Source organism: Centruroides sculpturatus, unplaced genomic scaffold (assembly GCF_000671375.1).
Source record: "Centruroides sculpturatus isolate CEXI.00-Female unplaced genomic scaffold, Cexi_2.0 scaffold2971, whole genome shotgun sequence".
Taxonomy (NCBI): domain Eukaryota; kingdom Metazoa; phylum Arthropoda; class Arachnida; order Scorpiones; family Buthidae; genus Centruroides; species Centruroides sculpturatus.
The window spans coordinates 1975-15151 of NW_019387061.1; the positions used below are offsets into that span (position 1 = coordinate 1975).

At 29.7% G+C, this 13177-nt stretch overlaps 1 protein-coding gene across 1 annotated transcript; it reads right to left on the reverse strand.

Annotated features, from left to right (window-relative positions):
* Window positions 1-856: 856 nt before the first annotated feature.
* Window positions 857-12047, reverse strand: LOC111616115 (glutamate receptor ionotropic, delta-1-like; the record flags this gene model as incomplete). The annotated part of the gene is made up of 8 exons (XM_023357541.1): window positions 857-1058; window positions 4283-4542; window positions 7016-7260; window positions 7690-7834; window positions 8540-8683; window positions 8753-8780; window positions 8852-8928; window positions 11946-12047. Coding segments are annotated over 8 exons (1203 nt in total), but the record flags the coding sequence as incomplete, so codon positions are not given.
* Between the last annotated feature and the right edge of the window lie 1130 nt (window positions 12048-13177).

The following is a 13177-nucleotide window of genomic DNA, read 5'->3' on the forward strand; positions in this document are numbered from 1 at the left end:
GTAAACGCAAAAAAGATTCAAAGAAAATAAAGTGATAAATAAAAAAAGATTAAAAAACAGAGTTCGTAAACCAAAATCACAATATAAATGACGTGCCACATGATTTCTTTTGATATGTTACTTTAAACACGTGTGCCCTAAGTTGGTCAACTCACGTGCATAATTAAAAAAAACAAAAGGTTGTGTCACTCATTATCGTTAGGTAAACTTCACCCATATTCATATAGAACATGTTCGGATATATGTTATTTATCTGTTTAAGAAATACCCATATGCATTCTACATGTCTTGGTTCGTGTTTTTTCAGAAATAATTACTTGAGCAATTTCATTAATATATTATTATTGCATTAATTTTTTCTATTTATTTTGGAAAAATTGACGTCAATAATATAATATCATCATAAGTTATCAGATTTCATTTCCGAATTTTCAATATTTCAATCTATATAAAATTATATGCTGGATATGTAGGGTTTTTTACATAAGCTTGTTCTGAATAATTTATTACGTTACCTATAGATATATCGAGGTACATCAGATGTTAACCGAAATAATGAGTCACTTAGTTTTTACTTTAAATTTGTCTTCAGCAATGTAAATGCAAGCAGTACAACAAAAAATGATTTCATAAAGCGGTTTTCGAAATCAGATTTAAACTGACGTGATTATATAAACGACACAGATCTTATGCGAATAAGAATAAGAAACAGAATATAATAAAAATGTTAATATGAACAAGAAACTACTTTAACGAATGCAGCATTAATAATTTCAGATATGATTAAAAATTAATTAACAATATTGAATGGCCTCACTCTGCATTTTCTGCTTGTAATCTTCTTTATCTTGCTTACAAGAATTTCTGTAAGAAATACTACAGAAGAGATCAAATATCCTGTAAGTAATAAATAGATTAGACCAATAATATCATCCGTTTTCAGAGGATGTTCGTTATTATCGATTGTCTTATCATCGTAGGAGTCGTTTCTTCTTTTTTCTTCAAGAACGTCTCTGTGAATTTTCTCAGATAATCCACTTTGTTCAATGCGATTTATCCTGTTAAATATAAATACATACAATTAGTTTCCTCTCTTAGATTCTGCACAAGTAGAGTACATTACTTGAGTTATGAAACGTATTAGAAATATGAATCATTGTTTACACAGCTGAATGGCATTGAGAACATCTGGTGTTGGATTTCCCGGAACATTCTCATACACGTCTCGGGAGGACAAGAGTTTAAAGTAGGGTGTATACTAGCTGGAGGTATATTTTTAAATATTTTTAAAAAATTAAAATTTTTCTTGCGATTTCCGACTCCCACGATATAATTAAACTTATATACAATAAAATCTATTAACTAAAAAAATTAATAAACTATTGGAGGTCGTTTTTGAAATCAGAAAGTAGCTTTAAATAACTTTACCGAAGTAAAATCCGTGCCCTACAACTTTAGAACAAGTAATTAAATTCGATAAAAAAAAATCGCATTAAAAAACAATTAAGCATTAATTGTGCGACATTAAAGGTAAATTAAAATCGCAAAAAAATTTTTTCGCACGTGTAAAAATTTTTGAAACAATTTGGAGACCTAAAAAAACATTCTAAAAATAAAAAAATTTTTTTTTCTCGGAGAGTTCATAAGCCCGGTTTTTTGTAACACTATGGAACTTAACTCTTTCTCATACCTAATCATTGGAAATCCAACATTAAAATTTACATGTTTTATTGCTGGTGTATAACACATAAACAATAGTGCATAAAAAGTGGGAAAATCAAATATAAAGTATGAATTTTGCTGGTTTTATTACCATATTCAAATCTCATGAATATATTTGTTTAATATGATATAAATTAATTTTAGTATGAAAACAAAAACTGCTTTTCAGTTTTCACTTATACAAAAAGACGTTATGATGTTAGCGAAGAGATGAGAATTTATGTTTCTTGTTGATCATATACATACAGTATAAGCTATCAATAATTATTTTTAAACATGACATTGTAATAAATCATAGACGGTAAATTAAACTTCTGCAAGCTTAAAGTTAGACAATAAATTTAATTTTAAATAACAAAAAATTTGTAAAAAAAAGTAAAACTTCAATATTTGTGTGTTTTAAATATTTTATAGATTCATATAAAACTTATAAAAATTATGTGTACGCCGTTATATATAAGACTTGAACATTTGCGGAGTTTTGCATATGTAAAACGTTCTTGTATGAATCCCTGGCATATACTCAGGAAGAATGCAGATCATTTGGGTTATTTATATAATTGTATAATTTATACACGAATTAGAAATACAACTTGTGTATTAATTAATGAGTATTAGTTATTGATCGCTTAGTTGTAGCAAGTTACTTTCGGTTTTTTTCTCATTTGTTATGGAAGATTTACGTTGTGGTTTTGCAACACCACAAAGTTCACTGTAGTAGAGGAGAAGGTGGTATTATGGAACCCCAATAACATTTCAGTGAATTGTAAACAAGGTGTCAAAACTACACTCACATTTTTTGTGCGAAAAGTACTGGTAACTATTAAACTAAATGTTTTTAATTGGATTTTTCGCTAGTGTTACTATAAGTATGGATTTTGAACGCTTTTGTACAAAATGTCAGAAAGTAAGTTTAGAAAAAATTAGGTAATAATATAAAACATTACTGTTTGTTTTCAAAAAATACTTTGATGTATCCAAAAACAAATAGGAAAGTAAAAGAATTTAAATAATTACAAAATCATTTACTCCAATGTATTTTATCGAAAAAAATGTTTTATAATAGAAAGATATCACCTCCATCAACTGTATATTCCAGCAGCTGTTTTTCGGTATTCTCAGGAAGAATTGACTTTCTACGTAATGTCTTTTTCACAAATTACTCTGGACGAATGTCTGCTTGCAAATAGAGAGTTCGGAAGAGTTGGGTTTCCAGAGGAGTTGGGTTCCATATTAAAAGCATCAATGGAATCTGTATTTCACGCATCTCCATCTTAGGTTAAATTTATTCCTGTCGACACCAAACTTTAAAAACGTGAAAATCATACAGATTAATATGTACCCCTAAGTCTCTGGAACGGAATACACGCACCAGTGAACCTACAACTACACGATTTATACAGTAGATCCCCCTATAAAACCGTTTCCTATAGTTACGATTCCTATAAAAATTGTGGCAGTATCCGTAAACAACGGTAAAAATAACTCCTATAATACGTAAAACGTCATCGGGCAGCCGAACTACTTTCCCGCCATCCGTAGCACCACGCTACGGACGTTTAGGCGGATAAATTGAGTTTAGTATCGTCTGTTCATATAATTATATATAAATTAGGTACTGTACATATAATTATATATTAATTATATATAAATTAGGTACTGTATATATAATTATATATTAACTTAATTTATTGTAACTTTATTATAATTAAATATATATTTTTCGCCGTCTAGCGTCACGCTACGGCGAGTTAGGCGACCTATCGTCTGTCCAGTACTGTAATTTTATACATTTCTTGTGAAAGAAACATTTCTTATTTAACGGCCATAAAAATTATTTATATTAAGGATGTCTCCAAAGGTCAACGAAGTTTTCGCAGAAAAATAATATCAGAAATCGCGGCCGCAATTTGATGCGCTGTTCCGCGACGAAACCAAGCTTTAGCAACGAGCGTAGTCAAAGGGTACACACTCGGTAAGTAATCCTACAATTTTTTGTTTATAACGTAGTTTATACGGATTATTTTAAAAAAAATATACGTATTTTGGAAATGTTGAGTCGAATTAGTCTAGAATCGATTAATTTTATGAAAGAAAACCTTTCAAACAGCCGTAGTCCGTAAACTATGATTCCTACAAAATTGATTCATAAAGAACAGAACGTATCTACCGTCTTATAGGGGGATCTACTGTATTTATAAAATAATTAAATTCACTTAGCATTTAGAACTTGCTAATTTTGAAAAACACAAATTCGCTGATTCACTACCGTTTAACTGAAGCGAAATGGGTTTTCAACTTGCTATGGATGTCTGCCTAGTTTAGTTCAGCCACAATCCGCTACAGTTCGCCTTTATTAACAGTTCGAAATAGAGTGGTTTTATAATACCCGCAGTGTTACATAATACCACCTATTCCTCTACTAATTGGTTTAGCTGAAATGACGCACCGTCTGACGTTAATCTGCAGACGACTCTTTTCACAGAAAGAATCGTCTGCAGATTAACGTATTATCCGCTGTAAAATAGTAAGTGATAGAAACAGATTTTTTTGTACTTACGTTTGGCAAATTTCCTCAGCATAATTCACTCTGACTAAATTTATTTGTAGGAAATGGAATTTCGTAAAAAGTTTGTCTTCTGAAATGAAAACCTTTTTTTTTTGTCCTTTGCTCATGCTCAATTCGATTCTTTCTTTCGGTGCAAGGATGGCGTGTGTTCCATTAATTACTTTTTCAATCGGTTTGCTACTCCAATATTGTTTAACATTTTCACAAAAGATTTCGATGATCTCATTTTTAATTTTCGTTCTGAAGTCCGTCTACAATTATATGTATAAATGAACTTCATGTAAATTAATATACACACTTAACTTTAGTATGTTTATAGAAGATCTAACTTGCAGTTTCAAAGTCATAATGCTTTAAAATTTATGTATAAACATATTTAAATGAAATTATTATTTTAAAAATATTATAAACGTTTCAGTTGTGAGTTAACTGTGTCATGCATTCAACGCAGCAATGATTTCGTTGGTATAGATTCAGCTAGAGTATTTACGATGGATACTCTGATAAATACAAAAATAAAAACAATATTATGTGTTTCAAGTTAAATCAAAAGATACAATTTTACATGTAGCTGGCCATTTATCTACGATGTTTTATGACATTATAGAGAAATATATGAATTATTTGTTCCATTAATAATACACATTAAATAGGATTTACTCTCGCGATCAATTTTTCTTAATTTAACCATTTAAATTTTTTTCTTCAATATTTATTTTAATTTACGAAAAATTACTAATTGGCATTTGATTTTATAAACAACAATGTCACGTCTTTGGACGGAGTCACTGCCTTGACTCTCAATACATATACATGATATATTTTATATTTTTTTTAAAATATGGTTATTTTATTTTTTAATTTTTTCTGACATGTCAGAACTAAGATGGCCTTTATTTATCAAGCTCATTATGGATAAGGCCATGCCGAAAATAGGTTAGCTGGGTTGAGAAATGGTTTTAACCACCTTATCCATCCATTTTCATTAACTACAGTAAATTAAAATAAATATTTTTATAATCCAAACAAAAATATTTAATAAAATATACAACTTAGCGTATAAATATCTGATACAAAGAAATTTCTATATTTAACATTAGGTCTTTCCTGGTGATTATATAACTTGTTAAGAGCTATTATATATATGATCGAGACAGGTTGATAATATTAATAAGCGCAGAGCCCAAACGGTTAAGAGTTGAAAGTTGAAATTTGGTACACAGTTAGGGCATGTCATGAGAACGCACACTGAGAAAGGATTTTTCGATATTCCCCCCCGCGGGGGAAAGGAAAAGGATTAATTAAGGCTTCAAGAAAGGAAGTGTTAAGTAACAAGGAAAGTGTTACGAGAAAGCAACGTGCAAGATTTACACGCGCAGATGCATATTTTTGCGATTTTGCGGGATATTTTTAGACACATCTAAAAAGTTTCTAATTAGTCTAAAAAGAGGGGGACCTAATTGTAGCATTCTGTGAAAATGGGTAAGATTGACAGTAATATAATAATCCTAATCTTCGCTATCGTTACTTTTTACCCGAGCACACCGGGCTTATCTGCTGGTTACCGATACGTTTTATCATAAGTCTGACAGAATAATTAATGTCAATGTTCAACAAACACCCTCAAAAAATGGAAAATAAATTTTAACTACAAAATACACTCTTATTGCATTCAGGATAACCTTGAGCAATCTTATACACTTAAAGATATTTCCTTATTTAAATTTAATTTAACTAATAAAATTCTTCTGTTTACAATATATACACAATTAAATTTTTGTGATTCTCTTCTCTTATATAATATGATTCTCTACTTTTATGTATAATATAAGCCTAAATAAATATATAGGCCTAATTTAAGATTTTTACTTTTCCATTTTAAGTGTATATCATATATTAATTTATAAACGTACTACAATGTCAATCATATTTAATAATACTTTTTATACTTTCTATTAATTTAACATTACATCCCCACATTAATTTATATTTGCATAATTCTGTTACTTCAATTTTCCGACAAAATAATAATTTAAGTACATTATACACTTTTTGTCAATTTAAATACATGTAATATATATGTTAATATAAAATTATAAATATTAAAGAATATCTTTTTCAATTATAAAAGTATAAAACTATATGTAACAAGTGCCGCAGTCTATTAGCATTACAGTACATTACAACACAAACTGGTTAATATCATATTTATTATTTCCGCTAAATTATTCATAAATAATGTGTTTCAATAATTAATTAAGTTAAAACCTATGTAAATGTTATAATCGAAAAACTTAGTAACTTTAATTTAATAAATATTAAGAGCTTCATATTCCTTAGAAATACAATATATTGATAACTTAAATTATAAATGTAAAATTAATTATATTTAGGCCTATTGATTGTTCACAATGAGGTATTAACTCCGTTTTCAAGGAGAATAATGTGGTTAATCTCAGTTTCTTTAATCTTAATTATATAATAACGTGAATAACAATTCCGGAAATTTGAACATTTGAAAACTTTACTTATTATCTCAGAAAAGGGTTGTCACGTTTCCAGCTCTGTAATGTTGACAACTGACACTTATTTAATTATAAAATCATTTGTTTTTTGTGAATTTTCATTCTTAATTTACACTCAATATCATATTAAACGATTCTTTTGTATAGTTTTGTATTTTAAATATATAGCTACAATTATTATTAATAAAATGATACGTACATCGGAATGAAGTTGCATAAAGTAAGATGATTCATGACCCCACGTAAAAAAAGTGATATTGTATCGTCCTTCTTTCACCGATTGAGCCAATTGCTGAAATGTCTGAGGAATGGTTTCGGTTCCAGGATTAACAATGAACGATGGCAAAGTTCCGACGTATGCTGATGTCAGGACAAATGCAGTCAAGATCCAACAGCCAAACATAATACGAAACGTAATAAAAACATAACGATTTATGCTTGTGTCTAAAAAATAAAAATGATAAAAAACAAAAATAATAGTTAAGTAGTTACAAAAGAAATAAATATGTTTTTGTTTTGAAAATTATCGGTTTCTTAATAGATATTTTTCTGTGGTATATGAAAGTGGTCCCATCAATTGAGCATAAAAAACTCTAAAAATGTCAAATTAATTAAAATAATATTTTCGTTCGTAAATACAAGCTAACGATTTTGTAAATTTCTCTTAAAAATTAATAAAAGTAAATAAAAACTTATAAACGAACAAATGTAAACATACTTATGACACTAATTATCATCACGTAATATTAAAAATCATTATATCATAATTTTTACTGACAAAAAAATTATTTCACTAGTTTACTTGTACACATTATTTTCGTGAAACATTCGGTTTATTAAAGCTGACGTCACTCAGAAAATAATAATACTCACCTTGTCGAAGAAAGTTTCTCAATATAATCCAAAATAAAATGTAAAATTTTGGCATTTCCATGTTTCGATACTCATTCTCTTTTTTCATAATTCCATACATAGTTAACAAGATGATAAGGAAAGAGAGAGGAATACAAATCCAAATCTGAAATACATAACTTTTATAATTATTTTGTATTTTTCAAAATATCAATGTTTATATAGCCAAACCTGCAATAACGATCATCTGTATATTGTAGCATATTCATAAAAGTTTTCCTGTATATAAAATAACTTCCAAACAACGACCATCTTTTTACAAAATTTTCATCTTTCTTTGAGTGAATGTTTTTGAGTGGTCGTAGAGTATATTCTTTTATAAAGTATTAAAATTAAAGAAAGCTAAATCGTAGGCGTCTTTGCTCTTGTTAAGAAAATGAAACTTTTGATTTTTTCATTACAAATTACATCAAAAATACATTTTATTTCGGTACATAACAGATAGATTTGTATTAGCCCAGCAATGGCAAAATCGATGACACCACTGAACTATTGTAGTTGGATCCGAGTTTGTGCTTCGTTATCCTTCTGGCCGCGTGATTTTTCGACTTTTTTCTAATATCTATCACTTTGATGAGAAATATCTACATGTACTGTACATATTTATGAGTTAAATAAAGTATGAATATTATTCCTGGAAACATACTTCTTTTGGCAGATGGATCAAGTGTTGCATCTAATGAGTGAATTTGATAAGTTATTAAATGTTTAATACTTCTTTGGCCGTATAAATTTCGATTTGTATAGTGATAAATATGTTTTTTAATATATAGAGAAAATAATTAATAAATAATAATTTTTTAAACATTACCATTACATCGAAAGGTTTTACCAAGATGAAGGCTTTATCTAAAGGTCTTGCAGCACGTATTGCAAATGTAGTTGGAATGTAACTTATGGACGAATAAGAGATGTAAGTTTCTCTGATATTTTCAACAATAATGGCGAGTTCTCCCTAAAGAATAAAACTAAATTATTAAAATACGTATAAAGATAGTATAACTGCTGAATATAAATTTATTACCTTGTGTCCGTAAAATTCGAATGTCAACCTAAAAGTAAACAAATAAAATGAATTTAACACAACTAATATAATTTTCGTATACTATGAAAGAAAACATACTTTGAATGAAGGCCATCTGCTAAGAGGTCAATATATCTCTGAATAGATGATCTTTTGTCCTTGTCTCTGTTATTTTCCTAGAAAACAAGTTATTATTACTATTTAATTCTAGATATTATTGTCTGAAAATCTATTAAATTTATAGTTTAAATTTAACTTTAAATATTTAACTAATAATTCTTTTTCTTCGTTATACGAACATTTTTTTCTGAAAATATCTAAAAATGCTTTGTAAAAAATGTATCTAAAGCAAATTATGACTGGTTGACTTAAAAATGTTTTTAATAAAAACTATTAGAATATATAAAATTTTTTTGAACTAAACTGTAAACAGAATGCGTATCGTTACGTTCTATGTGGGAGATTACTTTGCATTTAAAATATTAATTTTTTTCATATACTAACACAAGATGGGTTTTTATGTCAACACTTGGCGTTATTCCATCTTTATTTAGTTGATACGTTTATCGTACCGAATGGCAAAATGGAATAAGTTTTATGAAAAATTATAAATACGAATAACCACTATAATCGTCATTCATACCGACCCTACTTGACAAACTTCCCACTCTTTCGAGTCATAACTAGAAAAATTTAATCTCATTATTTCTCTTAATATCTCCCTGCAAAATTTCACAAATTATCAGCAGAGACTTGCAGAAGTTACTAAGCTTCAAATAATGTAAATAAAGTCGTGACATCCATACACACTAATATTTTCATACATATAGGAAACACCAGAATTTTTCGATATTTCATGGTTCACTGAGTTTGAAATTATAACTCTTGACATATGATTTTCTCAGAAATCGTCGTATTTTCTCCGTTATATATCAGAAAATTGAAAATAGACTTTTATTTTCTAATGAAATGGCAATAATTTGCTGTTTGTGTGAAGTTCAAATGTCTAATATTTTTACTAGTTTCCATAATCGTTTTTAATTTCTTAGAACTGATATGACTATCATTACGTTTATATTTTGAAACAATTTATTTCCTGGGTTATATATGAATTCATATAATTATACTTTATTTTGGCTTGTTGATTGCATTTCATATGTACAGTTTTTTCTCAGACTGATAAAATACATAGCCGAAATGCACTTATGACGAACCGAATAATAAAAAAAGTACATCTTATATACTGAGTGACAGGTTTCGGTATGAACTGATTACGCTACAGTAGGGGAGAGCGGGATAGTTGTCACAAAAGGCATATTGTCACAGTGCAAATTTTGCCCATATAATCAAAACTAAATGGTTACGTCATCTAGGAGTAGGTTCGTTTACCTCTCGCCTACATCATTACAAAATTCGAATATTATCCGTTGCATTGTATTTCGTTAATTAGAGGTTAAAGATTTACAGCATGTCGCGTATATTTTGATGCATCATGTCTTGTGCACTTTGAAAACTTGCAATTAGTAAAAGGTGAGTAACAACTGCATTTCCCATTAGATGGGTCCTTATTGTATATATATGTTACTGTGAATGACCGATATCTGGCGAATGTCAACATTCTCCAGTGAATGTCAGCATTCACACAGTCGTTTCGTGTATGTACGAAATATTTGCTAAATATCATCATTTCTCACTTACACCGGCAAATGTCGACATTCGGCATGCACAGATGGTGAATGTTGAACAAAAACATTTTTATTACATTAAGACAAAAATGCAACGTTTTAAAATGTCAAAATAGGAAAAAGCTTAAGTAACGGCAAGATAACACTTTCTAAAATAACTAATAGAGAGGTTTCGGCCGACCTTATCAAAGCGAAAACGTGTACGTCGGACGTTCAGCGCCGCCCACCTGTGAGCCTAGAAGTTTGACAATGGCGTTTGGAACGTCAGTAGAATCGTGCTCGACGTTCTAAACGCCAAGTGTCAAACTTCTAGGCTCACAAGAGGGGCGGCGCTGAACGTTCGACGTACACGTTTTCGCGATTTCTATTTTCCAGAGAATCGAAGAGCTATTTTGCGTAAAATTTAGGAAAATCTTAAGCCTATTTCTCCGTTGCGACAATAAAGAAAACATTGAACAGGAAACAGAGTGAATATCACCCGTACTATCAACAACTGGCTGATAAATATAACATCCGAGTACTAAACGATAAAGGTAGAGTATGTCGATTGTTTACGTATGAATAGAAGGAAGCGTAAGGTCTCCAATCAAATATAATCATAACAGCGCCATATAACGGCATTTTTAGGTTATCATCGGCTCATTTCTGAACGCACACCTGCAGAAGCATCGCCAAAAAAAGCTAAATCGATAAAAGGGCGGCGAAAACTCAAATCGCGGTGGACCAGCAAGGACAGCTCATTTCTCTCTGATATATTTTTGTAAACTCTTTCATGAGCAAATAGCAAATAGATCGCAAACGGAGCGCATAGATAATTTGTCGTGTAGCCTTAAATGTAGGCTATATTCCTTATTTTTGTAGATGTATCTTTTGATTTCTGCGTACTCTTAAATTTAGACGTTTGTAAAAGTTATATTTTTATTCGTTAATCTAACTACCTGTCTCTATCAAACATAGGACACTTATCGACTTGTTCGCGATCTCCCTCCCCTGTCGATAATTTTACACCCTCTTATTCACCCTTTGGTTACAATTTGCGAGTTAGGACGCGTCTAACTCTATCGTAATTGGTGTCAGCATCATGACGACAGATAGATCTTGCAATCACGCCTATAATTTATCGTGAAGCCATCCAACAGACAATGAGATCGGGTCTCACCGAGCTGTTGCTGAGTATTTGGTCATTCGTAATCGGCCCCTTGGTTTTCGGCTAATTTCGCATTGTCCACTAAATATATAATAAAAGCACAATTTAGCATACAAAAAGTGGGTAAACCGGTATTAATGATTTATTCAAGAAAAGCGACGATGAGTGTAAAATCATTTAAAAGTACCACGTAAATTAAGATACGAATATTTTCAAAGTAAAATACAGTGAATTTTAAATATACATACAAATTCATATTGCATTTGAAATACTACAACATTATATATAGTCCACACAATGTACCATCATTATAAATTGTAAAAAGATAAAAAAATTATACGTTAAATTTATTTATACTTACGAAACCTGTTCTAACTTCTATTTCATCTGGTATTAATAATTTCTTTTTAATTATTTTTGTCTTATTGTACATATTACAAGAAGTCATGTTATAATCTTTGCACTGAAACATTTAATAATAATAACAATTTAAGGAAATACATAAATAAATAGCTTAATAATATATAATTACAATACAAACAATAAGTGAGCTTAATAATACTGTACGTAAAGTCATTGTGAGTTAAGCTTGTTATAAAGAAAAGTTACCTTTCATTAAAGCAATTACCTACCAAAGTGAAAATTTCATATGTAAATTTTGGCGATCAAAAAATTTGAAGAAATGAAGCTATTTCAAGAATCCATGCTTTCATTGTCGGTTTGGCTGACCGATGATGATAATAAAACGATATCCTGTTTTGTTGATGCCAAGAAAATCAAATAAGTTTACATTTACAGAAGTGGCCATAGTTAAAATATCCCTATTCAAATTACATTATACCTGTAACCGATAACCGGATTCACATCAGAATTCATATAGAGACTATGATTAGAATGCGAAAATAATTTTGTAAAGAAAAAAAATGTTTAATACTTTCTGTTAGACGGCACTTCAAAAAACTCTAAAGGAGCGTGTAATTTTTCTTAAACATTACGAAATCTCATGTATTGTTTACCTAGTGGGTATGCTTTTTGGACAAGTGCTTACTGATTAAGAGAATTTCTCTCAACGTATCACCTATTGCTATAGTCTAAAACACGGGTCATCATACTTTTTTAACCGTCGACCCCAACTACTTTCGAAAGCCTCACATTGACCCCCACCGTAAAATTTTATTACAAGTGTATGTGTATGAGAAAAAAAAAAGTTGTNCTTTACGAAGTGGTATATATGTAATTGCATCAGTTTTAGTACCTATTTAATTAATTTCAATCATGACAGCGAAAGATAAGAATGCTTGTTTCTTTTAAACTATTTGACGAAAACGTTACATAAAATTGGGGTTGCATAATCATCCGAAATTATTATTATAGTTTTTACTGGAAATTACAGGATTTATGCAATTTTAGTTTAATTAATGTCATATAAAACTGACTGCTCGTACAAGTTTGCTCAAAACATGCAACTCAAAAAAAAACCCAAAATGACAGCTCAAGAAGTAGATCACGCGTGTCCTGACCTTTTTATATAGACCTTGAAACAGTCAGAAGCGCGGCCATTTTAGAACCATACGTAACATTAACCCTTATTTA